Source organism: Grampus griseus, assembly GCF_964374135.1.
Source record: "Grampus griseus genome assembly, chromosome: 1".
Lineage (NCBI taxonomy): Eukaryota > Metazoa > Chordata > Mammalia > Artiodactyla > Delphinidae > Grampus > Grampus griseus.
The window spans coordinates 146,881,626-146,909,170 of record NC_139017.1 but is presented as its reverse complement, the minus strand read 5'-3'; the positions used below and the strand labels follow the sequence as shown (position 1 = coordinate 146,909,170).

Here is a 27,545-nt window from a genome sequence, read left to right as displayed (position 1 = left end):
AAAGGTAAACATGCTCAGCCCAGCAAATTAATTTCTGGCTGAAGCCAGAGGCTACAAAGAACTGCTCCGCAGGACTCACAGCCCCCACCTTGGCCCTGGGCTACAGTGGGCCAGGCTGGCTGGGCCTGGGGCAGGCCAGAGCTTGCCCAGAGAGCAGAAGCCCCGCTAGCTGCCTGTCCCTGCCTGGCCCCATCCCCAAGCAGGATTCAGGGCTCCTAGCGGGCTGAGGTGACCGCTGTTGACTCCGCGGCTGGTGCCAGGGAGAGGTGAAGGTCTCCCATTAATTCTCAGCTAAAAATGACAAGTTCGTCTTGGACGACAATTAAATGAAGTCAGTAATTGATGCTAATTGATCTCCAGATGCAAGGGCTCCCCTCAGCCTTAGCAGCACGTGGCTGTCTTGCTCGCTTTGCCCACCCCAGCCCTTGCACACCCCCAGCCCTCCACTTCTCTCTCCTCCTCTCCTGGTCCTTGCACAACCCCCCTGGGCTCTGGGTCTCTGGACCCCAGAGGTCTGTGGGAGACAGCTGTCCGGGGCTAGGCTAGCAGGCAGTGCCCAAGGCCAAGAAGCTGGCCCACTGCCCACCCAGCCCTGCAGACATTTGTAATCAGTGCCCCAACTTCCCCCCATGAGCTTAGAAGGCAGGTAACGCTGCCCTCCTCGGCGCTTCAGGATTTACTGCCCACAGCTGCTGGAGGTTCCCACTTCATTTTTATAAGCCCATAGTCAGAGCCAGCAGGGGGTAAAGCACACTTGGATTTGCTTTACACAGTCCAGTCCTAGCATTTTGGCTCCACAGCAAGGAAGACACTGGGGGAGAATGAAGTGTGTGGGGAGAGTGTCCGAGTGTACTCAGTCTACACTTGCATATATCCGTGTGCTCACATGTGTTCATCTAGATGGGAACAAATACCCACACTTGTCTGAGCACGTGTGTGTGCCAGTGCCCACACGTGTGTGTGTGTGTCCAGACATTTGAGAGGATATGTGTGCATGTCTCTATGTGGATATTGTCCTGAACTGGGCCCTTTTCTGCAGTTCATAATAAAGCCTAATCCCAGGGAACTCTGGGAAGCCCATCTGCCCTACCCACCACTGGCCTGGCCCAGCACAGGGCACTGTCTGGAAGTCATTAGCTAAGGGAGGAGGGGAACTTAGCTAAGAGGAAAGAGGCTGCAGTTGTGTTTGGGGCAGCCAAGGTCAATGGTGTGAGATAACTGTGACCCCTGAAGCCCCACCAGCCTCTCAACAGTCTGGCTGGTGCACTTGGCTGGAGCAAATGCTCATGGGGCCAAGCATTTAGGGTCCACGCCCAAGACTCAGTGGGCTTGATTATGCCTTGGCCCAGGGCCCTTGGTTCCAGCTAGAGCCCAAGCGTGAGCCTAGACTACCCACAGGCTGACCTCCTCCTGGCTGTCTTGCAGATGTTTGCCATTGGCCACCCAAGAGCCATGTCTGGCTCAGTCCAGGCCCCCTCTATTGCTAGAGACAGTAAACAGCATTCATCACAATAGGGGTCAGGGCACCAGCCCGGCTCCTGTTTCACAAGAACCTGGAGCTGGCAGGAGGCCATGTGGAATGGGCAATGCCTATCTGAGTCTCTGCCAGCAGAGTAGAAGGGGAAGGCAAGATGGCAAGGGCATGTGGGCGTGAACATGTCACCCCTATGAATTCTACCTGAGTGTATATGTCACGTGTCAGGGAGCCAGTGCTGTGTGAGGGGGTCCTCCTTATGCAAGGAAGAGGAGCAAGGGAAGAAGAGCATATACAGTAGGATAGATGACCAGACCAGCCCAGACCAGACCAGGGGCAAGGTAGGGGCAAGGAGCCAGAGAAAACCCCCTCAACGTCTCCCAGCTAGCATCTGCATCTTCTGGGGGTTTAGCAAGGTCAGTGATCACTTATTCATTCATTCAAGGAATATCTTTTGGTTCCTACTTTTACTACTACTATCCTCTTACTTTGGGCTATGCCCTCTGCTAGACACTGGGGCTATAGCAGTAAACAAGTTACTCCCTGACCTCAAGAAATTTACAGTCTAAAGAGAGCAACAGCCACATGATAGGCAATTATAACACCGTGTGACCAGAGGTAGCGCAAGAAGCTGTGGGAACGCAGGGGATGCACCTAGTGCAGTCCGGAGGAGTCGGGGAAGGCTCCCTGGAAGAAAGAATTCGGAGTCTTAAAGGATGAGTGAGATTTAGCCAGCCTGTGCAAATGATCCCTGCCGTATCCCTTTTGGTTGCTTGGCAAGCCCAAAGCAGAGACAGATAGGCCTATTTGGTTCCAAGTGACTCTGGAACTGCTAAAAATGTCACCAGACCACCAGCCACTGCCCTGGGGTCTGGGCAGGAGGGTGCACAGCTGTGTTCAGGGCACCCCTGGGCACTGGCGGATAAGGATGGGCCATAGCTAAATACACGTCTCCCCTCTGCCCGCCCCACCCCCACCTCCTCGATCAGGGATGCCTATTAATCCTGACAAATGATGACTTACGAACATGTAATGCAAACTGATTCATCATACATTCAAATCCACCGCCCCGCCCCAGCGGGAGGCCCCAGCCAGACAAGTGTATTACACGGATAATGTATTTGACGTATTAATAAAACCAGCCGCATTGCTCTGGCGCGGGGACTGGGGAATGCCAATATACGATGACAGATCACATATTGATGAAATCCAGATGTTTGGAATCATAGTCTTGGGGCCTTGTTCATATTGACTGAAGGTAAAAAATGCCATCTGTCAGCATGTTAACTCTTCATGTCCCACGCTCAGCAGAGGCACCAATCACGGTTTTCTGGGGAGAAGAGAAGGAAGATGGGAATGAGTGAGAGGGCAGAGTGGTGGCTTGGATGGATGTGCTGGGGTAGATGGGTGTGCTGTGGACATGATGGGTGGAAGGGACCCTTTTCATGCCTTGTGTTCTTAACCTCTCAGCAGCATGCGACCCTATCGATGATGCTCCCCCCTCCTTGAAACTCTTCCCTTCTTGGCTTTGATGACATCACCTTGTTTTCATCCTCTTCTTGGCTGTTCCTTCTTAGTCTTCAATGACTTAAACTTCCTCCACCTGTTGGAGTTACTCAGGGTTCTGTTCCAGCCTCTTCTTACTGTACACTCTGGCCCTAGGTGATCTCACCTACTCTTAACTTTTGTTAAGTATTTACCATATGCGAGACATTGTTCTAGACACAGAACATGCAGTGGTGAATGTCAGTCTTTATCTCGTCAGCGTCTCCAGTTCTCTAATTCTAGCTCTGGCTCACATATAGTGCCTACTCAGCATTTTCACAGGGTTGCCTTAACAGTTCCTCAAAGTAAGTTTATCCAAAACTGAACTCATTTTCTTCCTTACCAAGCCTACTGCTCTTCCTCCTGTTCCACAAGTCAGTAAATGGTCTAACACCTAGCCGTTGCTCAAGTCAGGCAGCTTGGAGTCATCCTTGACTCCTCTCTGTCCTTGAACCCCCATGTCCAATCCACCCGCTTCTGTTCATCTCCATCATCATCCACATCATCTCACTAGAGCAGGTCACCTTCATGTCTCACCTGAGTTAGTCAGATAACCTCCTAGATGGCCTTCCTGCACTTGATCTTGTCCCCTTAGACCATTCTCCGCTTTGCAGTTAGAATGATCCTTTTAAGATGCAAGTCTGGGACTTCCCTGGTGGCGCAGTGGTTAAGAATCTGCCTACCAATGCAGGGGACACGGGTTCGAGCCCTGGTTCGGGAAGATCCCATGTGCCGCGGAGCAACTAAGCCCGTGCACCACAACTACTGAGCCGGCGCTCTAGAGCCTGCGAGCCACAACTACTGAAGCCACGCACCTAGAGCCTGTGCTCCACAACAAGAGAAGCCACGGCAATGAGAAGCCTGCACACCGCAACAAAGAGTAGCCCCCACTCGCCACAACTAGAGAAAGCCCGCGTGCAGCAACAAAGACCCAACGCAGCCAAAAATAAATAAATTTTTTTTTAAAAAGATGCAAGTCTGATATGTCACTTCCCTGCTTAAAATTCTTCAATGGCTTCTCACTGTATGTTAAAAAATAATAATAATAAGCCAAAATCATTAACATAGTTGAAAAGTCTTCCAGAATCTGGCCTCTCTTTCATCAGCTCTCAGTGCTCTGCCCCTCACTCTCTGCTCCAGCCATACGGGACCCTTTTCAGTTCTTCACTTAGGCTTTCTCCCCTCTGTACCTTCAAACATGCTGTTTTCTATCTAGAAACAGTACTTCACCATCATTGCTTGACTGGTTCCCAGTCATTCTTCAAGCCTTTGCTTAAATGTCACTTATTTCTCCTCCCAGACCAGATGATATACTCCCATAGTTCCACGTACTTCCCTTGTTCTAAGACCACGCTGGGGATGTTTGTTGAATGTCTCTATCCACAGTTAGTTCTTAAGCTCCCTGAGGGCAGAGAGTGTGTCTGTCTGTTCATTACTGCATGGCATCCATACTGTAGCAGACCCATCTTTGGTACTCAGTTGACATTTGTCAGTGATTATTGAATCATTACCGAGGTGGGTGGATAGGTAGGTAGGTAGCTGGGTATTATGCAATGGTTAAAAGCACTGGCTTTGGAGTCAGACAGATATGGATTTAAATCTCTGCTCTGAACCTTCCAGCTTTGTCATTTCATTGTTCTGAGCTCCGTTTTCCTCATCAGTGCGATAGAGACAGATTAATTATACCTATCTCATTGGACTGTTGTAAGGATTAAATGAGATTACATATGTGCAGCATTAAACCTACAGCCTAACATATAATAGCACTCAATAAACTCTTATTATTGTTAATGGGCAGATAATGTTTAAGTGGATGGATGGATATATTGACAAACAAACCAGTAAATAGTTATGTGGGTATGGATGGATAGGAAGAAGGAACTCCATGGAAGCCAAAAGGGCCAGGGTACCTACTGAGCGGTACACAATCTTGATCATAGCAGGGAAGAAGCCTGGATACAGGGCAAGGCCAGGCTGGTGTCAGGATGGGGTAGATCCAGGCACAAACAGCAAACTGTGCTAGTGTCCTACTAGAGATAATAGTGACTCAGCACGCAGCCCTGATTTAACTAGATCCTCACAAAAGTCCTGAGAGTTAGTTGTTATTATCCCTGTTTCAGACAAGAAGAAACTAAAGCTCAGACGTGTTAAATGATTTGCCTAATGTCTCACAGCTAGTAAGAGGCAACTCTGTTGAACGTTGCTTGAAGGCTCTCGGTCACCAGGAAATGGAAGCCCTTCCGTCGGGATTGCAGGAGAAAAAGGGTGGAGCGCACACATATGTACACATAAACACACATGTATACACATGTACATACTCTTGAAAGTCCCAGCCTCCGTTGCCAGTTGTCATTAGAGTTACCCTCCCCCTCATTTTAACCCTCCCCATTCTTAAGTCAGACACCAGTCAGTCAAGCTCTGCCTTTTGTGGTCCGTGGAAAAAAGATAATGAATTTGGGGTTTGCTGCTTGAATAAACAGAGAAGCAAGAATGGAACCCACAGGCAGCAGAACTGAGACAAAACCAAACAGGCCAAGCTGGAGAGGCAATCACATGTTTGGGAGTTGCAGGGCGGGATGTGGGTTAGTGATCTAGGAAGGGAGGGTTTTCCCTTTGGATGAGACCCTCATCCTCCAGGGCCCAGTTCTGCACCAGGCCTCACTATGCAAGATGGCAGAGGAGCAGCTGTGCCGGCCCTTGAGCTGCCAGTGGTCAGCAGTTCCCAACAGAGGGGCACAACAGAGGGCTGATCCTGGACCCCAGGTACCTGAGGCCTTGATCCAAGGCTTGAGGGCCGGACTAGCTGGAGCCTGGCCCAAGCCAGGGAAAAGCTACTTGGCTGCACTGCCCCTCCTCAGCAGGCCCGTCCCCCGCTGCTTACAACCGCAGGCAGTCACTTCCTGGTGGAGCCTGGCTGTTTTCTGGTGGGGAGGTATCCCGGCAGCTCAGAAAGGGGAAGGGACCCTCGGGAGGTCCCACGACTAAGGAGCCTCCAGGCAGGGCCTGACTCAGCCCTGACTCTCTGCTCTTTGAGCTGGCGGTGCCCCGTGTGAGGCCGAGGGTAGGGTCAGGCCGCTCTGCTCCCTGCTCTCCTCCTGCTTGGGTGATACCTGCGGCAGCCGGAGAGGTGGAGGTGGCAGGAGCGGCGGAGCCGGCGGCGGGGCGGCTGGAGGGAGGTGCGGTAATGAATGTGGACGGGAGGCGGAATGAGCGATCCATCTTTGCATGGGAGGGGAAGGGAGGGGAGGGGGCCGCGCGCCTTCCCCCCACACACTCACACACTCAATCAGGCGCTGTCAGACCTCCGGCCGCCTGGCATTTTGGTGAAGAATCTCTCAGCTAAAAATTGTTGTCAGTCCCATTTCCTCGTTATCAGTGCAAGGGCTGAGGCAGCGCCCGGGGATTAGCAGAAGCGGCGAGCGCCCGCACCGCCATCCACTGCCGATAACACCGGGCCTCCTGCCTCACCTCCCCCATTCATCATCTTTAGCAGTGACAGCCCGTCCCAGCCGCTGTCCCCATCCCCTCATGCTTCCCGCGTCTCCCCACGATGCTGCTCAGCCTGGCTCCTGACCTCCCTGGAGAGCTAGGCCTCCTGAAGAGGGACGGGATTCAACCTAGGCCCCTCGGACCTAGACCCACCTGTGGCCGAGGGCTTGGCCAGCTGTGGGGTGGGAGGGCGGGGTCAGGAGTGAGGAATGCTCTAGGAGAAGATGCCTTCTCACAGCCCGCCCCTGGTGGGCTCGGTCTGCCTACCTGCGATGCTGGCAGCGGTGTTGGAGAAGGGATTCCTGCATTAGATGGGCAGCTGGACTAAGGATTTCTGGAAGCCTCTCCAGCCTGAGATGGACTCCCAGATACTGGGAACTGTGGAAGGGAAGAGCCAAAGGATGCCTAGGAAGAGTAGGGGGTTGAAGACTTTGTTCCCACCCCTGCAAGACCACAGCCCCTTCCTTTTGGCCATCCCCAGCAGTTTTATGGCCCGTTTTATGGCCACTGTAATGGCCCAGGTCAAAAGCTTCAGGGAGCTGTATTCTGGGAATTATGCAAACGAGGAGCAGGCCCAGGGCCAGAGTATGGATTTTGTCATTAAACCTGGGCAGGCCATGTCGTTAGTGCAGTAAAACCCACGTCATGACCACAGGTCTCAATATAAAATTATAGGGAATACAGCGGGGGAGGGGAAGAAGGGGGCCCACAGCCATGCTGACACCTGCCATTCCAGCCCTTGAGAAAATGGGGGTGGGATGGAGGGCATAGTCTGCAGGGTCCCTCCGCTGATCCCTGTGAGTGCTACTCCTGAAGCTGGGAGCCAGGAAGAGGACCCTTCTCCAAAAGGGAAACTGAGGCCAACCTCAGAAAAGTAGAAGATCCCTGTCAACAAAGCAGATGAACTGAGGACAGGTATATGGGAATGCTGGTGCCTGCTCCCAGGTGTGGAGGGAGGAACCTGGGCTCTAGGAAGCCCTAAGAGCCGTACTTGGTATCCCAGGCTGAGAGGGGCTGAAATCCTGATATTTCCACCTCAGCTCCTAGCCCATGCCCTAGATCCTACTCTTTCTCCATTCTTCTCTCTTACCATTTCCTCTCTTATGCCCATATCCTTCCTCAGTGCTTGGTTTCAACAGCCTTGTCAACTCTCCCTTATTCATCCTTCATGCCTGCCATCAAGCAATGCCCACCCCCCATCCCCCCCGGCTGGGTCCTACCACCGTCCTCTGGCCCCTTCCTGCCCACCCCCACAAGCACCCATTCATGCCTCCCTCAGCCCTGACCAGGGCTGCACTGACTGCAATCACTGATTTTCTTTTTCAGCTTTTCCACTAGTTTGTGATCTCCTTGAGGCCAGGAATGTGTTATCTTTATCTCTGAGAAAGAGATAAAGATATCTCAGTTTCTCATAGAATAATACCTGATGTAGAATAATTGTTTGACACGTGTTTGCTGAATGAATAAATAAATGAAGCAATGAGATCAAGAGCCAAGTTCAGAGGCCCCTGTCTAGTTCTGAGCCTCAGTTTCCCCATCTGTAAAATAAAGATAATGGCCTGCAGAATTTCTAGGGCCTCACTCACCTCTGAAATTTTCTGGCTGAATAAAGTTAGAATGAGCTTAGACTCCTCATCTCCTCACTCCCAGACCGGGACCACATCTGCTTCTTTTACTCAGAGCTGCCTTCCAGCTGTCCCCTGAGCATCTGAGGCCCAGCCACCAGGGCACATGATCAGCAGAGTCCCTTCCCTTCCTCACAGACCTAGCCACACCAACTAGAGCCATCCCGACCCGACCCCGGCACACACATAGCCTCCCCAGCTGACATCCCAGCTCTGCAAAGGTCATCTTGCTTCTGGGGCAGTTAGCTCTTCGTCCCTACCTCCCCTCCTTCCCTTCCTCTTCTCTACTGTCTCATTTCACCGTTGAGCATCTAATCTATGCCAGGTCTTTTTTCTATTGTCTATAGATTAAAAGATGGTTAAGAAACGGTCCCCACCCACAAGAAACTCACAACTCAATCATTCATTCATTCATTCCTTTGCTTCCATTCTCTGCCTGGAACTCTTTTAAGGCACATCTCAAATTTCATTTCTTTGGTTAAACCTTCTCTTTTTCCACTCCTCAAAACACACACCCAGAATGAATCACTCCCTCCTCTGAGCTCTCAGATGACCTAGTCTGGGCATCCAGGAGAGCCGTGATCACCCTCAGTCTTGTGTCAAAAGGAGGTGGGTTCTTGTGTTCAGCCTGAACTGGGAATTCCCTCAGGCATAGGGTTACTAGACTTAGCAAATAAAAATACAGGACGTCCCGGTAAATTTGAATTCTAGAAAATCGATGAATAAGTTTTAACATAAGTATATCCTGTGTAATAGTTGAGACATATTTATACGAAAAAATTATTCATTATTTATGTGAAATTCAACTGGGCATCTTGTATTTTATCTGGCAACCCTACTGAAGCAACCATCTTAGTCATCACTGGCATGGCCCTTTATCTCTCTAAAAGCTAATTTGACCCTCCCTAAGCACCAGAGGAAAGAAGAAGCAGGGAGAAAGATGTGGCCTTAAGCTAAAGAAGTCCTTCCTACAATCAGAGTTTACATGGATAGACAGGGATGTTTCTAGATGAATAGCGTTCCTCAACACTGTGCCTGTTAGCAGAGGCCAGGGGAGCATTGGCTGGGGAGAGCGGCAAGGGAGGGAGTTTAGGTATCCCAGTTGGTGCACTAGGCAACCTGCAGGCCCCTTCCTAGCACCGTGTGCTCTGGTTACCATCAGGGACAGGGTGGGGACAGAGTTCAGGCTCCCAGTGGGCCCCCAAGTCAGCATAGCCAGTGCTAAACCCACGTGTGGTTGTGTATTGGGGGTACACAATTTGCAGGGCATTTTGGAGGGGAAGAGCTCAGGATCTGTTATACTCACAGAGGCCAATGAGGTTATCCAAGTGAGAGGGAGTGAGACCTGAACTGGGAGAATGTAGATTCCAGGAATATTGAAGCAGAATGGAGAGGACTTGGTGGTTAAATGAATGTGGGAAGGGGAGTAAGGCCAGGGAGGGGGCCGAGGGCGAGGCGAAGGTTACTGGCTTGGGTGACCAGGTGAATGCAGGTGTCTTTCACTGAGAAGAGCACTGCTGAAGAGGGCGGGGAGGGGAAAGTGAAGAACCTGAAGTACTCAATTCTGGATTGTAGAGTTTCAGATTTTTGTGGGACATTCCGGCATTTATGTCCATTAGGCATTTGGATATAGGGGTCTGAAGAATACGGGAGGGATCTGGCACAGAGAAATGGATTCTGGAGTCGGCAGGGCACAGGTGGGAGTGATGGCCATAAGAATGAACAAGATCATCCCAAATGCAGAGGGAGGAGAGGAGAGGCCATGGAAAGAAGTATGGGGAAAAGTGAAGAACTGGGAGAGGACGCCACCCTGGCAGTCAGTCACCCAGGTCCTTTTCTGTCTTTCCCACTAAACTGTGAGCGCCTCAGTTTCAGGGACTAGATCGGATTATATTCTGTGTCCCCACCACTCTGCACTAAGCCTGGTTCAGTGAAGACATCAATGTTTGTTGAATGACTGCAGGAAAGAATCCCCTTTCTCCCTCTTTTCTTCCTTCTCCTGCTTTGGGGAGTGTGAAAGCAGTGAGGCTAAGGTAGAGACAGAGAGGGCCCTGGATACTCTGGGTGATGGTGTGATTAAACAAGACCTGCTTCACTAACGTGTGAAATGAAGTGATCAAGGTTTGATTGCACAGAGCATTGATTGCGTCCTGATAGATTTCCGAGAGGGGCAGCTGGCTGGGGAGGTGCTGTGCACAGCCACAGCCTCTGGAACTGCAAAGCTGAGTGATGTTCATGGGCTCTGAGACCCTCAGGCTCACCCTTCCTCTAGGCCAAGAAGCCCTAGGAGGTAGCAGCCGGCTTGGGGTGGAGGACTGGGACAAGGCACTTCCCTCCACATATAGCCCGGCTTATATGTCTGTCTCTTCTTCCCTTACCAGGTAAGAAAAAGGCAGCAGCACTGTTTGACAGCCAGGCCCCTATTTGCCCCATCTGCCAGGTCCTGCTGAGGCCCAGCGAGCTGCAGGAGCATATGGAACAAGAACTGGAACAGCTGGCGCAGCTGCCTGCCAGGTAAGCCACCTGACGGGGAGCCTGCCCGCCGGAGGCCTCCACTCGGGGTTCTGGCCAACAGGTCCCAGCCTTTTGGCACAAAGCAAGGCCCTGCTGCCATTCTCCACTCTGCTTTCAATCCTCAGCTCCACCACCTGAATGGTGCTGCCTTTCTCTTCTTGCTCTGGTTTTGGAGATGTGAGGAGAGTGATCCTCAGCCTCAAAAGGGCACAAGAGGAGCTGGAAAGGGGAGGAGCCTCAGGGCAGGGTTACGGAAGCAGGGCCCGGGCCTGGCAGCTCCCCCAGAAGTGCAGCCTGGGGTTGCCATCCACCTTCTCTATGAATCTCAAGGTCTGAAAGGTGACAATTTTGAGAACATGCTCAGGCGTGTCCCCCCTGCTCCGCCCCACCTCCCTTGTCCCTGTCTGAAGGACTGAGCAGAGCCTCCTCCTGGGCCTTGTGGAGGAGCTATGGTTGTTAAAGGCAGCAGAGGAGGTGTGTAGCAAATTACCCCAAAGCTTAGCAGTTTAAAGCAACCATTTCATGATGCTTGTGGAATCTGTGGGGTCAGGAATTCAGACAGAGCACAGAGGGGGTGGCTTGTGTCTGCTTCATGATATCTGGGGCCCCAGCTGGGAAGACATGGTGGCTGGAAGCTGGGATCGCCTGGCTGCTTCATTCACACATCTGGTGGTTGATGTTGGCTGTCAGCTAGGACTTCAGCTGGGGCCATAACCAAAGCACCTACACATGGCTTCTCCTTGTGGCCTGTGCTTCCTCATAGCATGGCAGCTTAGGGCTCGAAAGCAAATGTTCCAGTCAACGAGATGGAAGCTGGACCACCATTTATAACTTAGCCACAGAAATCACTTAACATCACTTCTGCTGTCCTCTCTTGGTTGAGGCAGTATTAGCCCACCCAGATTTTAGGGGCAAGGACATACACCCCACCTTTTAATGGAGAAGTGGCAAGCTTCTATTACAGAAGAGCACGTGGGATGGGAGACATGGTCATAGCCATCTTTGGGGGAAAGGGGAATACAGTCTGTTCCACTACTCCCAATCCCACCCCTTGTTCAGTTCAAGTCACCAGACTTGACTGATCTTCCTTCCTCTACCCTCTCACCTAATCCCCCGTGCAGGGTGTAGGGGACCAAAGGTGAATCAGAAATGGTCCCATGTAAGTTGGTGCAGCCAATATGGAAAACAGTATGGAGGTTCCTCAGAAAACTAAAAATAGAGCTACCATATGATCCAGCAATCCCACTCCTGGGCATATACCCAGCCAAAAGTGTAATTCAAAAAGATACATGCACCCCTATGTTCACAGTGGAACTATTCACAATAGCCAAAACATGGAAACAACCTAAATGTCCATCAACAGATGACTGGATAAAGAAGATGTGGTACCTATATACAATGGAATACTACTCAGCCATAAAAAAAACAACGAAATAATGCTGTTTGCAGCAACATGGATGGACCTAGAGATTATCATACTAAGTGAAATCAGAAAAAGAAAGACAAATACCATATGATATCACTTATATGTGGAACCTAAAATATGGCACAAATGAACCTATCTACAAAACAGAAACAGACTCACAGACATAGAGATCAGACTTTTGGTTGCCAAGGGGGAGTGGGGGGGGAGTGGGGGAGGGAGAGGGATAGGGATGGACTGGGAGTTTGGGGTTGGTAGATGCATACTATTACATTTAGAATGGATAAACAACAAGGTCCTACTGCACAGGGAACTATACCCAATCTCCTGGGATAAACCATAATGGAAAAGAATATAAAAAAACATGTCTCGGGCTTCCCTGGTGGCGCAGTGGTTGAGAGTCCGCCTGCTGATGCAGGGGACATGGGGTCGTGCCCCGGTCCGGGAAGATCCCACATGCTGCGGAGCGGCTGGGCCCGTGAGCCATGGCCGCTGAGCCTGCACGTCCAGAGCCTGTGCTCCACAACTGGAGAGGCCACAGCAGTGAGAGGCCCGCGTACTGCAAAAAAAAAAAAAAAAAAATGTCTCTGTGTGTATAACTGAGTCACTCTGATGTACAGTGGAGATTGGCACAGCATTGTAAATCAACTACACTTCCATTTAAAAACAGAAGAAAGAAAGAAATGGTCCCACCCTCAGGAGCTCATAATAGCAGAGTAAGGAGAGCCAAGCACTAGAAACCCTGAGGGATGGAGACTGCTCTACAGGAAGAACAGGAGCTGTAGGAGCATCGAGGAGGCAGCAAACCCAGCTCGGAGCAGAGAAGGCCTCCTAAGGGAGGTGAGGCCTGGGCTGAATTTTGAAGGCCAAAATACTAGTTGCTGTGTTACAAATTCCTCCAAAAATCCATGGCTTAAAACAGCAAACACTTAATATTTTGGTTTCTGTGGGTCATCAATTCAGACACAGCTTAGTTGGGTAATTGTGGGTAGTTGGGGGTAATTGTGGCTTCTGGCTCAGTCTCTCATGAGGCTGCAGCCAGGATGTCAGCCAAGGCTGCAGTCATCTGAAGGTTTGACGGGGGCTGCAGCATCCGTTCCCAGGTTGGCTCACTCGCATGGCTGTTGGCAGGAGGCCTCAGTTCCTCAACATGCAGGTCTCTCCACAGGGCTGCTTGAGTTTCCCTGTGACATGGCAGTTGACTTCCCACAGAGGAAGTGAGCCAAGAGAAAGACTAGAGAGGAAGCCACAATGCTTTTTATGATCTAGTCTGGGAAGTCATACACTATGGCTTCTAATGTATTCTATTCTACTCACTAGAAGCAGGTCACCAAGTACAGCCCACACTCAACAGAGGAGAATCAAACACTATAAGCTGTTGAAGGAGAGAGCACCAAAGAATTTGTGGGAATACTTAAAACTACCACAGAAGACTATACTAATGATGATAATAATAATCCTGGTGAACACCGTGTGCCAAGAACTTTATATTATGTCAACTTATTTAACCTTCACGACAACCACTGAGCTAGGTAAAAATTATTAACTCCATTTTACAGATGAGGAAACTCAGGTCAGAGAGGTTAAGTGACTTCTCTAAGTTTGCACAGCCTGTGAAGTGGTAAAGATTCAGACCCAATCAATCTGACTCTGGAGCCCATGCTTTTAACCACTCCCGCCCCCCCCCCCCCACACACACACGCAGGACCAGCCTAGAACAGGCAGGGAGTGAAAGAAACACTCTTCTGCAATTGAGTTCCATACCTTGGCTATCCAGGAGGGTTTCTGGGTAATTTGCTCCCAGTAGAGGACTTCTCAACAGGAACTAAGAATAGAGGCAGAGATGGAGGGACTCGCAGAGCCTTGTAATCGCAGTGCACCCCTAAGGGTCTGGAGAATGAGGGCCAAAGCTCTCTTTCTGCCTCTTCCTTGGGGGCCACGCTACAGCCTAGTCCCTGTGGCCCCATCCCTGCACTGCCCAGGGCATCCACTTCTGCCCACAGAAGTGTTCCACCCCCACCCGTGACCCTGCACCAATCACTCCTCCCTCACGTCCTCTCAGAGCATCCCCTACGTCCACACCCTTCGGCCCACGTCCATTCCCTTACCCGGAGCCTTCACATCTGCCCCGCCCCTCACCGCCATGTCTTGCGTGCCCCACTTCTGTGCCCCTCTCGTCCAGGCCCAGCCCAGCACCCCCTAACCCTTGGCACGTCCCCCCTCCTCAACCCGGTGTCTGACAGCCGGACAGCGGGATCTGCACAGCAAGTGAAATTCCCGTCGGATCGATAAAGCCGAAGCGCTGGCGGCGACGGGTCGATGGTTTTATCTGTCTCGGCCCCGCGCGCCCGGCGCGCTGACAGTCCGACCGGCCGGCAAAGGCGTTCAAGGGCAGCCGCGCCCTCCGCCCCCTCCCCTCTTCTCTCCCCCCCACCTCCCTGCAGCCGCTGCACCCACCGGACTGCAGGCTGGACCGGTCCGCCGCCGCCCTTGTGATTTATCTGGATTTTTAATTGGAAAAAATTTGCGAATTAATTGATTTCAGGAACTTGCCAATTAACATTGTAATTGGGTGCGTGATAAATTCCCAAGGAGCGTGTCAGCTCCCTCCGGGCTGAGGTACGTGGCGCCTGGGTAGCTCCGGGAAGGACCCAGCCTTGGATGCCCTTGCCCCGCCCCTGCCCGCTCTCTAGGAGGCAGGAGGGGAGAAGTGGAGGTTGGGAGAGGATGTGGCACCCGGGCTCCCTCCCTCCTCCTCTTCCCGCCATCAGCGCCGAGCTTTAAGCAGGTATTTCACAGATGGGGAAACCGAGTCCTGCAGGAGGGCAGAGCTTGTGTGTGCATCACTCAGAGAGTTCTGGTCAGAGCCCAGATGAGGGCATCCCCATCCACGGCATGTGGCCAGCAGCTTCTTCCCCAGCTCTCCAATTCTCCCTTTCTGTTCCCTTCTCTCTGCTCCCCTCCCTTTCTTTTCTTTCCTCTTCTCTCCAATTGTCCCCTCCCCTCTCTTACCCTGCCTTTGCCTCCTTTGCCCCCCTTCCCTTCCCTCAGCCTAGCCAGCTCCTGAGTCTGTGGATGCTGCTGCCAGGGTGCCTCTCCATCACCCTCCCACATGGTTGGTCCCAGAGGAGCTCTTCCGGGTGGGCCTGGTGTGTGCTCTCTGCCCCCTTCTGCCCAACAGCACAGAGCACGCTATTTTAGACACACCCAAGGGCTCACACAGAGGAGCAGGGACCTTCCAGCTCCCAAACTAGGGCTGGCTGTTTTTCACAGACACAGGCGCAAATGTATGTCCACAACATACAGGCACACACACACAGCCCCATTCCAACACACATAGATGTGCTCACACCTACCCCCTAAAAGAACCACTTCCCACATATGCTCATTCCCACAGGCACAAGGGCACACAGACACAGGAAGAAGAGTCAGAACTCCCATTGGCAAAGCACTTACACTTTTCAAAGCACTTTTCCATTAGAGATCAGAGGCTGTGCCCACACACCCTCCCTCACCCCATCTTCTACCATTCCCCCTCTCAGTCCTGCATAGGAACTCCAATAGGCCCCAGGACTCGGCTACCTAGAATGAGAAGGGCAAAGTTAGACTGAGGACAGACAGTGGAGAGCCTTCGATGCTGGAGGGTGGTCTTGGAGGTAATGGGGGAATTAGAACATCAGTGAGCTGGAGAAGCCTATCAGAGAGCTGAGCTGTAGGAGAATCACTCTGGAGGCCAGTGTGGGACATGATTTGGGGGTAGAAGCAGGGAAGCAAGTGAGGAGGTTAGGCAGGGTCCAGGGGACATGTTGTGAAGCTGATCTAGGACAATGGCAGTGGCAGTGGGAACAGAGAAGGAATAATGAGAGACTGGTGGGGGGGAGAAGCAAGAGAACTTAGCTGATTACTTGTGGGGTACTTACTAGGAAGAGCTTTCTGACTTGGATCACGGGAAGAGTGATGATGGCAGAGAAGCAGATATCTGAAGGAAGGAGGGGACAGCGGACAGAGCTCTGGGCACGCTAAGCTTTCTCTAGGATGGTGATGGGGTGGAGACGATGTGTATAGACAGGCAGGCAGGAAAATAGATGGGGGCTGAAGGCTGAAGGGTAGGTCGGGGAGTGGCCCCCAGTCTTCTCTGTGGCCTTCAAACAGGAGTTTCCACCCAGAGAGAGGAAAGAGCCTTGGATGCAGAAAGATTGCACAGAGCTGAAAGGAGGGCTTGGCTTGGTGGGGCCTGAGCTCAGAGACCTTTTCCTGGAGGCTTCCCTACTTTGAGATCTGGCCTGTAGGCTGGGAAGCAGGATCTCTGGTCAGTGCTTTAAAGGGGCTGGAAGGAGCCAGAGGGAGGCTGGGTGACTCTAGACGGGAGGCGGGGTGTGGAGATGGCAGTGCCCCCACCCCCACTTAAGCCTTATTTAAGGCCGGCCTCGGTGTTTGGTTGGGTAATGAACTAGATAAACAATTCCCCAAATAGATTAAAACGAAGTGTAACTTACAAAGGCGGCTGGTGATGATGGTTTATTCCCAGGCAGCACACCATTTCTTTATTTCCAAGGATAATTCAGTGTAAATCACCTTAATTAAAAGTGTCAGCCCAGCCCATGAATATTGTACTTAGGAACGCGTTTCCTGGGTCCCAGTTATAATTTAAAACCCATGGTTCACTAGGCAGCGAGTGACTAAGAAGGGAGGAAATCGTTGGGGGCGGGCTGTGGAAACAGGGAGGGACGAAGGCAGAGCAGAGTGGATGGGCTGGGCGGGAGCCCGGCTGCCAGCAGCTCAGGGCTCGGACTCTCTTCTCCAAGGTGGGCCCTTCGCCAGACTCCTGTGTCTGGGGGAACCAAGCACACTTGGAGGTAAGCAGGTTGCTGGAGGAAAGGTAGGGCAGTGGGGCGCTTGCTCAGGGAGAGGGAAGGAGTCTGGCGTAGTACCAGTCCAACTCGAGGGAAGGGGAAGAGGATTGCCAGGAAAAGATCCGTAGGACTGGCAAAGGGAGAGGCTGGACATCCTGGCCCTAAACGTCTCCATTTCTGTTCACCAGCGCAGTAAACTAAAGCCCAGAGTCAGAAGTACACTCCCCAAAATGAAGAGAGAAAAAGAACTCAGAGCTCAGCCCTCCATCCTAACCCCTGAGTGTCTTTAGGAGGCTGTGTGGCCAACCGAAAAGCAGCACTTTGGACTCCGTCAGACATGAACTCAAATCCCAAACCCTGCATGGGCTGTGTGAGCAGAGAGGTGTCACGTAGCCTGCTAGTCAACTTTGTAAAGTTTTTGTGAAGATTTAAAGAGATGACACATCTAAAGTTCCTAGCCCATCCCTGTCATGTGTGGTGGGTACACAATAATTGTTCATTCTTTCCTCTTCTGTTTCACCCTGATCTTGCTCGGATAACACTCAGACTTCAGTCCAGGGGTCTGGCGAGAACAGTGTCATACAGTAGATGCCTCAGTTCTGCACCCGTTAAGTCCAGGAATGGGGCTGGCACAACGGCGACGTCAGCACTTGTTGACTGAGTGAAGGAAAGATAAAAGTAACAAACTCGCACCTAGCAGTTCCTCAAAAGCAGCTCAGTTTCCTCTCTGTATCCCTGGTGCCTGGATCAGGAGCAGGACCATGGGGACCATTTATGAACAAAATGGCACTGACTGGAACCCAGTCTGGTGGTCCTCTCCTGCCTGTGACGCCCCCACTGTGTGATCAGACAGGCAGACGGCTGTTTTTTTGTCGTTGTTTGTTTTTTCAACATTTTGGCCATGTCCCGTGGCGTGTGGGACCTTAGTTCCCCGACCAGGGATTGAACCTGCGCCCCCTGCAGTGGAAGCTCGAATCTTAACCACTGGACTACGAGGGAAGTCCCCAGACAGCTGTTTTTACACTCAGATCTTAGCCTCAGCCTGCTGCTGCCAAGCCTTCTGGACCCTGCACTGTGATGTACGTGTCTGCTTGTGTGGGTGTGTATCCATGTATGTCTACATTTGTGTGTGCACGAGTGTCAGGTGTGTGTTGGTGCACGTGGGTGTCTGTGCATGCTTGTGTGGATGTGGGCACAGCTCTTCATCCAGGCCTGGGTGACAGTTGTGAATGTGTCTTTAAGGACACATCTCTGGGAACAGGACTCTGTGTGCCTGCACCTCTTCGTGCATGTCTGAGCCTGCAGGTGTGACCACACGTTGACAGAATTATAGACAATGGATATGTGTGTATCTGCCTTTACACCAGGGTTTCTCAACCTCAGCACTACTGACATTTGGGGCTGGATAATTTTTTGTTGTGAGGGTCTATCCAGTACCCTGCAGGATGGTTAATCCCCTCTACCCACTCCATGCCAGTGGAAAACTCCCCGCCCCCACTTCTGACAATCAAAAATGTCTCCACACGGGGCTTCCCTGGTGGCGCAGTGATTGAGAGTCCGCCTGCTGATGCAGGGGACACGGGTTCGTACCCCGGTCTGGGAAGATCCCACATGCCGTGGAGCGGCTAGGCCCATGAGCCATGGCCGCTGAGCCTGCGCGTCCGGAGCCTGTGCTCCGCGACGCGAGAGGCCACAACAGTGAGAGACCCACGTACTGCAAAAAAAAAAAAAAATGTCTCCACATGTTGCCAATTGTCCCCTGGGGGGGCAAAATGGCCCTGGGTGAGAACTCTTACTTTATCCAAATCTGCCTATGCCTTTGCTCACATGTTGGGTGTGTCTATACCTGACTCAGTGTGTGTTCCCTGTATATACACCACCCGTGTGTGCCCGGTGTATCTGCCCTGGGGGTGTGTCTTTTGTGCTGTGTGGATCTCTTGGGTGTGCTCTACCTGTACACCTTGTATGTGCATCTGTGTGGGGACCCTATGTGAATTGGCTGTATTGCCTCCTGTGTGTATCAGCCAGCGCCTCTGTGTGCATGTAATATTTCTGTGCGCGTGATAGCACGTAAGTGAACGTGTGAGCACAGATGTGGCGAGCACAGTCGGGGTGGCAGGGAGGGAGGGCCAGGAACAGGGATATTAATGTTTCTGAAGTGGATCTGATTTGATACGTCTTGTTCCATTGTCAGCATCTGTTTAGCGGGGATTTGTAATACTTCGTGGCTCTGGATCACTCATGCTTAGCGCAGGATTTGGCCTTGCATACCAATTTTGTTATTAAACACAGTCCTCGCCTCCCCCACAGCCCATCCATCACCTCCCACCCCTGCTCCCCCCACTCTGAGCCGCCCACCGTATTTCAGGGCCCAGCTACCGCCCACCTGCCGCGCCTGATGCCGGAGGGCCTGGGGCTGACAAATTGAATCAGGGGGAGATCATTCCTGGCCTAACGCAGTTTGCAGCATGTTGGAGGGAGAATTGACAAGAGCCATGTCAGTTCTATCACCCCAATCCCATAGGAGCTAAGAGCAGGCTGAGGACTGGGTTGGAAGGAAGGGGGCAGGACAGGAAGAATCCTCAGGGCTGATAGGAGCAGTCAGGTAAAGCCCCTTTCCTCAGATCCACGGGACAGCCTACCATGCCTAGTGTCAGTACCCCTGCCCAGGAGCCCACTCTGGCCCCTGGCCCCTGATGGAGGCTGAGTGAGGCAGGGCCAGCTGGGGCTGAATGGGCTGGGTGGAGCTTGGCTGTGGGGGGCTGGGCTAGGCTGGCTATGTCTTCTCTCCTTGGGATCTTCTTCCTATTCTACTCTTACACGCCCTGGGCAGCAAGTGGAATGGTCACCCTGTTCTCTTCTTTCTTGGCAGTAAGAATTCCCTTCTGAAGGATGCCATGGCTCCAGGCACCCCCAAGGTAGGTGGACAATTGTGTTTTCCTCCAGCCCATCCTAACCTAAGCCCACTCAGAACTGGTTCTTGAGAAAAAGGAGCTCTTCTTGGATCCCCAGCTGTTTTCAGGGTTTGATCGTCAGCCTGAGGCCTCGGGCTGCCCTGTGCACTTGAGTACATGTGTGTATACATGTGAGTAACAGTATGCTCACCTGACTTTCTCTTCTAGTCAGGATGGGGTCAAAGCCAAGAATGACCTGGGGGTGTGGGGGACCCAGACACTAAGTCTGGGGAGACTCAAAGGAGGAAGGTGAGCTGTAGCAGGTAAAGAAAAATATAGAAGTGCAGGTCAAGACAGGTGGTGCAGGGCCTTAGAAGCCAGACCATGGGGTGTGTGCATGTGCTTTGTCCTGAGGGCAACAGGGAGCCAGAGAGGATGCTGGGCTCTTTTGGGGAGACAATCTGACCCTCTGAACAGACACTATGGAAAGGAAGCTTGAAAGCATCAGATGGAGAAAGGAAGAGTTAAGGACAAGTGGCTCAAAGGAAGGGCCAGAGGCCTCAGCAGGATGACATGACTTGTACCAAGAACTCCCATAGGTGGCCACACAGGTAGATGGTACTGCATCCCCAAAGGTGATGATGTTTTGAGGGAGTGGGGACCTGGGGTTGGAGGACTAAACACTCACTCACTGAGTGTCCTCTCCCCCCCCCTCAGTAAGGTGGCATCCTGTCTTATAAGTTCTCACAATGACTTGTAAAGGCAGAAATCCTCAGCCCTTTCTACAGGGAGTGAGGAATGAGTGCTGAATGGATACATTTTTTTTTTTTTTTGGCTGCACCGCATGGCTTGCAGGATCTTAGCTCCCCAACGAGGGATTGGTCGAACCCTTGGCAGTAAAAGTGCGGAGTCCTAACCACTGGACCACCAGGGAATTCCCCAGAATGGATGAAATCAGTAAGGGAGTGTGTGTGGAGAGATCAGAGCAGAAGCCAAGAAGAGAGTCTGGGACTCCTGTGCTGGGGGTCAAGAGAAGGTCCCAGAGCCAGGGAAGGAGCAGAAGAGGAACAGTGACGAGTGAGGAGGGGCACAGGAGAGCATGGTGTCCCAGGATCCTAAGAGAAGAAAATTCCAAAATGTCTGGGCTGGTCAGCAGTCAAGCAGAAAAGGGCTAGAGAAGGAGGCCATTGTATTTAGAAGTCTTAAAAGCACTGGTGACCTCTGAGAGAGCAGTTTTGGGAAAAGGAGCCAGAGTGACAATCTTACTTCCAGGCGGTTGGCCTGTCTCCCCTGCAGGCCCTTCAAAAAGGTGGGAGTGGACTCCGCATTTTCATTCAGGAATCACTCAACACAGCAAGCTGGACAGAGGAGGGGCAGGGAACCTAGCCCAGCCCTGGACTGATGCAGGCCCTGGCCAAGGAAGCAAAGCCCTCCCAGCCCTAAAGAGAAAAGGCGTAGGGGGAGAAGTGGGGGGCCACACGGGCAGAGCTTGGCCCAGGCTGCAGTCGCCAGTGGCTATGGTTAAGGCAGGCAGGTCACGGACGTGCTGCTAGGTCAGCCACAACCACTGACCCCTGACACCTGAGCATGGCCGGCAGGCTGGGGACTGGACCCCAGTGAGGCCTGTGTTCAAAGCACAAACACAGACACGATCCACGTCCACACCTGGTTCCCCACATACACAGATGCACACCCACCTGGCCCCGTGAGAATACTCATACAGGAAGTCTTAAATATGTGCAGATTCCTGCAACCACCAACGTGGGCTCATTGATAATCAGACTTAGAGGCAAGGGCCACCGCTCACCCACTTCTAGATATAGGCTCACGCCCCCAAAGCTGCCTGTCTCAGGGTCTGTCCTCAGCCTGGAATGGGGCTTTAGGGAAGCAGGTCATGGGTAGAAGAGGCACGAGGTAGAAGGTTCAAGCAAGAGACTGAGAGGACAGGGAGGAGGGAGGGAGGAGGAGGAGAGGGCGAGGGGGCCTCAGACAAGATTGATGGCCTCGTTGCCATTAAGAAAAAAATTAGCCGGTGGCGGCTATCATATTAAAGGGTGAAGAAGCCGTGAATTATTTTCTTAAAGATCTTATCGCTTACAATGATAATTTTACCTTCCAAAAGGCCACTTTTAATGAGGCGAAGAGCCAGGCAAAAAGTCATGATTTAATGTCGGGATTTTTTTTTCAAAACACATTTTACTGCTTTTTGGTCCATGTTTAAAAAGCGCCAGTGACCTTTTTTTATTCCGCTTGCCCCAGGTGTAATGCTGAGGCCTCTCAGGGCTTCTAACCTAGAGAGAATGAAAGAGAGCACACAAGCGTGAACTTTCTCATGATGGGGGGGCAGGGGCCCCACGATGCTTCCCCTCCTCAGCATCCTCCTTGGGACCAGAGAAGGAAAGGCCATTGCCTGAAAGCCTACCTCTTTTCCGAGCTGGGGGCCAAGGCACCCACTCGGCCTCCCACTGGCCTGGGTAGGTGAGGAAGGGGCTCCAAGTTGCAGGGAATCCCATCCCAGTCCCTGCCTGGCCTCTGCCCTCCTCTGCTCTTGTGATGAGGCCGAGTCAGGGAGCCCTGCCAGACCAGCAGCTGCCCCCCTTCCCAGGGCCCTCGCCTGAGGATGTGCAGCGTGGCCACCGCATGCAGGTCACATCCTAAGGCTCAGTCGGAGATGAAGGATAAATGGCTGCTCCATCTTTCCCAAATTGCTTTCTTTGGGCTGTCAGTGGCGATTTGGCATGGTTTTCTAAGCTGGGGAGGCCTCCTAGGGAATTGTATGCTTCCGGCTCTGGGCTGTGCAGGCTGGAAAAGGTTGGGGGGAGGAAGTATGGATTGCTTTCAGGCCTCCAGGCCCCAGTTTGCAGTTGAACAGGCCTTGGCAAGAGGCAGCAAGAGCAGGCTGAACGTGCCATGTGGTATTTAGAATTGTGGTGCTCGTGTACAATTTAAAGCAGACAGTTTATTAATCTAAACTGCGGGCATATGTAGAAGAGCCCATGCAGGACTGACATGGGGGGATTAATTTTGCTGGGATTTTTGCTGGGGTCATCGCCACAGCACAGGGATAAATGGAGCCAGTGTACATCCCTAGCTGCACGAAGGAAACTCTTACACACTATTTAATTTACTGTCTCCATAGCGGGGCTGCCACCAGCCTGTATTAGGGGCAGGCAGGGCAGCAGGGATGTGGCTTTACCCCCAACCCTTCAGAGGGGTCCCAGAGTCTCTGCTCACTATGGGAGAACAAAGCCTATATATAGTCTCAGCCCACTGGGAGGCCTGCCCCACTGGGACAAAGATTTGCTGGGGTGGAAGAGGTTGGACCCTCTCCAGGGGTCTCCACCCATCCCTAGGATCAAGGTATCCTTTCCCACAACCACACTCTGGGGGGCCTGACCACATGCCTTCAGAATCTCAAGCGGTCTCTACCCCTCTGCCCTCCTTTTCTCTGCCTCTATCCCAAAAGCTCCATAGGACTGGACACTCTAGGGAACTGACTGTAGGTCTCATTCAGCCTGAGGCCACGTGTCCTTTTTCTTCTTCCAGTCCCTCTTGTTGTCTGCTTCCATCAAGAGGGAAGGAGAGTCTCCGACAGCATCACCACACTCGTCTGCCACCGACGACCTGCACCACTCAGACAGATACCAGGTGAGGAGGGGTGGGATGGGCCCTGCCTTATAGGGCAGGCCTAGGGCTAACTCCTCCCATCCTCAGGATACAAGGGGAAAGGCCTGAAGTGTGTTTGGTTCCCTCTGTGTCTAGTGCTTCTAACTGAACCGAAAGGCACAGGTGTCAGGGAATGTGCCGTAAATAGATGGATTTTAGGGAGAGATGCCAAGGTCACCTGGGCTCAGGTGGGCTCTTCGGAAGCATCCCAGCCATCTGGAGGTCTCCTCTAGGGTTCCGTTTCGAGAGAGAGAGAGAGAGATTGCCTGTGAGTGCCTTGGGCATAACTACACAATCCTAAAACATCAGAGCAGGAGGGGGACCTAAGGGTAATATCCCAGCTTATACAGACCTTATTTGTGGTAGGAAGGAGAAGGAGCTTCCCCCAGAAGCTTCTGAGGAGAGACAGAGCCCTGCCTTCAGGAGCCCCAGTCAGAGGGCAGAAAACAGGGCTTGCTCCAAGGAACATGCTATCTAAATGGCAGCACGGCTTCTCAGGCAGCCCTTATGTGAACAGGGAAACACAGCCCTGACTAATGCAAAGAGACAAGGCAGCAGGGACCTGTCATCTGGGGTAGAGAACCAGGGCCACTGCTGGTACACAGGAAGCCTTTCTTGGAATTCGAGGTCTTCTCTCTGGGCACTTTTTCCTCCTAGCTGACACAGCCTGGCGTCAGGGTGCAGAGTTTGGTGAGTGGAATACGGAGTGTGGGCTGTACACCAGCTTCAACTAGCACCTCCTCTGCTGGATGCCCTTGTCTGGGACTCAAACTGCAGAGCCCAAAGTGCCAGCCCTGGGGAGGGATCCCTGCTCTTGTGAGCCCTGGTTTGAGAAAGGCAGTCAGTCCTCACCCAAACAATCCTGATTCAAGATGGAGAAATGACCCAACTCTAGGGGATTCTGGGATAGGGAGACAAGGCTCCCCCAGAGAATTCTATCCCAGAGGGAGACAGAGCCCTGCCTTCAGAGGCGGATCCTCTCTATTTCAGCCCCAGCATTCAGCTCCACTATTTGTTGAACTAGGGGAAGAGTAACCATCAGGCATAGGCATGGCATGCTAGGCACAGGCTAGGTGTGCAAAGGCATGGCACCAAGGCCTCTGTGATTTAGAGTCAGCCTTTCCAGCTTCCATTTCTAATCCTGCCTTCCGTGAATCCTGTGTGCTGTGCTCACCAGATGAATGCTAACCACTCGTTGGCTGTGCCACTCCTTTCTTGCCTCTCTGCTTTTACACATGCTGCGTTTAACCGGGTTATTTTACCCCACCCCATCAAATTTCTATTTGTCCCTCAACAACCTGCCCAACTTCCCTCTGCTCCGGGAAGCCTTTCCGGATTAGCTTTCTCTTCTCATGACCCCTTCATGCCCATGTTATTGCCCTGATCATCTTATATCAACACCCATTTAAGTATGTTTCCATTATCTTCTAGTATATAACAATCCATCCCAAAACTTAGTGGCTTAATACAATTTATAATCTCTCATGATTTCTCATGATTCTGTCAGCTGAGTAGGCCTTTCCTCATTCATTAAGCTCATTCAGCTAGAGGACTAGCCGGCCTAGAAAGTCCAAAATGGCCTCACCACATGTCTGGGAGATTAGGGACCTTGGTTTTCTTCCATACGGCCGATCATCCTCGAGGAGGTTAGACTGGCTTCCTTACTTGGCAGTCTCAGGGCAGTGTCATGCCAAGAGGGCGAAGGCCAAAGCTGAAAGGCCTCTTGAGGCCTAGGCTCTGGAACTCACAAAGCTAACACAATCAAGGGATGAGGAAATGCAGCTCTTTGATAGGAGGAGCTGCAAAGAATTATGAACATACTTAATCTATCATGATGAGCCTGACTCTTGCACTAGACTGACAGGCTCGCCAAGGCCCCTTCTTTACTCCCTTCCTTTACTCAAACACTTATCTAGTACTCACTCATGCTCAGCCCAGGCTCCCTGCCTTCACGGGGTTAGATGTGCAAATAGATAATTACAGCCCAGTGTTTTAAGTGCTATGAAAGAGAAAATCAGAGTAAGATTCACAGAGGAGGTAATGACTGAACAGGATGAGTAGGAGTTCACTTTGGTGGACCAGGAAGAAAAGATATTCCAGATCAAGGCAACACTATGTATGTGCAAAAGGCAGAGAGGTGTAACACAGAATGATGTATTTGGGGACCCACTAGCAGTTCAGTTTTGTTAGAATGTAAAACACAAGGGGAACTGGTAGAAAGTGAAGCTGGAATCCCCTGATCTTTACACAACACCTGGCATGTAGTAGTTGCTCAATTATGTTGGACTGTTTTTAAAAAATCATCAAACTTGGCCCTGAAATCAGGCGGTACTGGTTTCTGGTTTGGATTCCCATTTCCTTAGCCCCTGCTGGGTTACCTAACCCTTTAACCATTACCTCACTTTACCCTCATAGCAACTGTGCAAGCTAGGATTCATTGCCCCCAATTTATAGCTAAGGAAACAGGCCTAGAGAGAAGAAGTGACTTTTCTAAGAGCACATATATTATAAGTAACCAAGTCAGGATTTGAACTTGAGTTTGTCTGGCCCTGAATCCTAGATTGTTTCTCAGCCCTGCACTGGGCTTAGGCGCTTCCCTCATAAATATCCTCCTCCCCACCCCACGGATTTCTCCTGCATGCCAGACCCTGTTACTGGATAGAGATGACCTCCCAAGTCGAAGGGACAGGTCTATAAACAGTCAAAATATCCAAGTTCAAAGGAAAGCCAAGGGACTGTGAAAACTCAGAGGAAGCAACTAACCCAGCCCTGAGGGAAAAGCGAAGTCATCCCAGAGTCCTGCAGGATGAACAACAAACAGTTATCCAAGCAGGGAATATGGGTGCATGGAGAATAATATAGCCCAAAGTCCAGAGTATGGGGTGCTCAAAGAGCTACAGGTGGTGTCAGGAGGGGAAAAGGAGAGAGCAGGAGTGGCAGAAGAAGAGTCTGGAGAAATAGGCAGAGCACGTCAGAGACGACCTGTATGCCGCGGTGCAGATCTCAGTGGAGAACCACTAAAGGATTTAAAGGGGAGAAGAAAGAGGGTCAATTTTGCATGATACAAAGATCACACTGCATGTACGGTGGAAGATGGGTTACAGGGAGAAAAGCTGGAGATGAGAAGGCCAGATGGGAGACAGCTGCAAATTTAGAGAGCTCCTAAGATTAAGAACTAGAGCAAGGACATCCAAGATAGGTATAGTCACTGAAGAAACACGCAGGGATGGCTGGCCTGTGCCCAGCGCTGTGCCAGGCTCTGGCTTCACCCAGGACTCACACATGGCCCCATACCTGGAGTGGTCAGCCCACCGACAACCATTTGTACAAGCCATACTGAGAGTAGAGATGGAAGTAGAGAGGAAATGATATTTTTCGGTTAGGCCTGGAAGGGCGAGAAGGAGATACACAGAAGGGGAGATAAAAAGAGGTAGGAGACCTTTAGAGGTAGACTCTGAGATGAAAGAAGGCTTGAGTGTGAGGAACTGAAGGAGGGTGGGGTCAAGGACGACTCACTCTCAACTATCTGGTGTGGGCACACCAGAGTGGATGGTGGTATCCCGTTAGAAACTGAGAATCCTGGAAGAAGGCACTTGTTTGAGGGATGCTGGGTTCCACTTTGGCCGCGTGGCTGTGCGTTGCCAGTGGCAGCTCCAAAGGTTGTCCAGAAGACAGGTGAAACGTTGGGAATCCTCTAATATCGGGATTGATGAAAGGCTGGGGACTGGGGAAGAGACAGTTGAGACTCGCGGTGAGACGGGCCGCTGCGATCAGGAAGTCCTACGCTATCTCCCCAGCAAAGGGGTAGCCGCGCGGGAGGCGGGAGCCAGGCGGGGTTCCGGGACGGAAGGAGCCCCGCGCTGGGAGGGGCCGTGCAGTAGGGTGGGAGGACCTCGCAGCCACTAAAACCCGGGCGGGTTGGCTTTGCGGCCGGTGGGAGGGACCCCAGGGCGGCCTCAGCCTGTTGCTGCCGGAGTGCGAGCCGCTGTTTCCTGGTCCCGGTCCGGCAGCCCCCACCACTTCTTGAACTTTCACCCCCGGCGCGCGACGGCGGCGAGTCAC

The 27,545-nt window shown here is 52.0% G+C and overlaps 1 protein-coding gene and 1 long non-coding RNA gene across 3 annotated transcripts in view; one reads left to right on the top strand and one right to left on the bottom strand.

Annotated features, from left to right (window-relative positions):
- The window catches only part of RNF220 (ring finger protein 220), a gene marked incomplete at its 5' end in the record, with an annotated part of 217,022 nt that overhangs the window by 169,492 nt on the left and 19,985 nt on the right, over nt 1-27,545 (top strand). For both annotated transcript variants that reach the window (XM_082664135.1, XM_082664134.1), the window contains 3 exons: nt 10,515-10,647; nt 19,796-19,841; nt 23,364-23,465. In XM_082664135.1, coding sequence (XP_082520261.1) covers nt 10,515-10,647; nt 19,796-19,841; nt 23,364-23,465 — 281 coding nt within the window. The remainder of the gene's footprint in view (nt 1-10,514; nt 10,648-19,795; nt 19,842-23,363; nt 23,466-27,545) is intronic.
- Nucleotides 21,969-27,469, bottom strand: LOC309834822. Its single transcript, XR_014297891.1, has 3 exons — nt 27,000-27,469; nt 23,662-23,712; nt 21,969-22,108 (listed from the first exon to the last, which is right to left on the bottom strand). It is a non-coding gene; the product is annotated as an uncharacterized lncRNA (long non-coding RNA).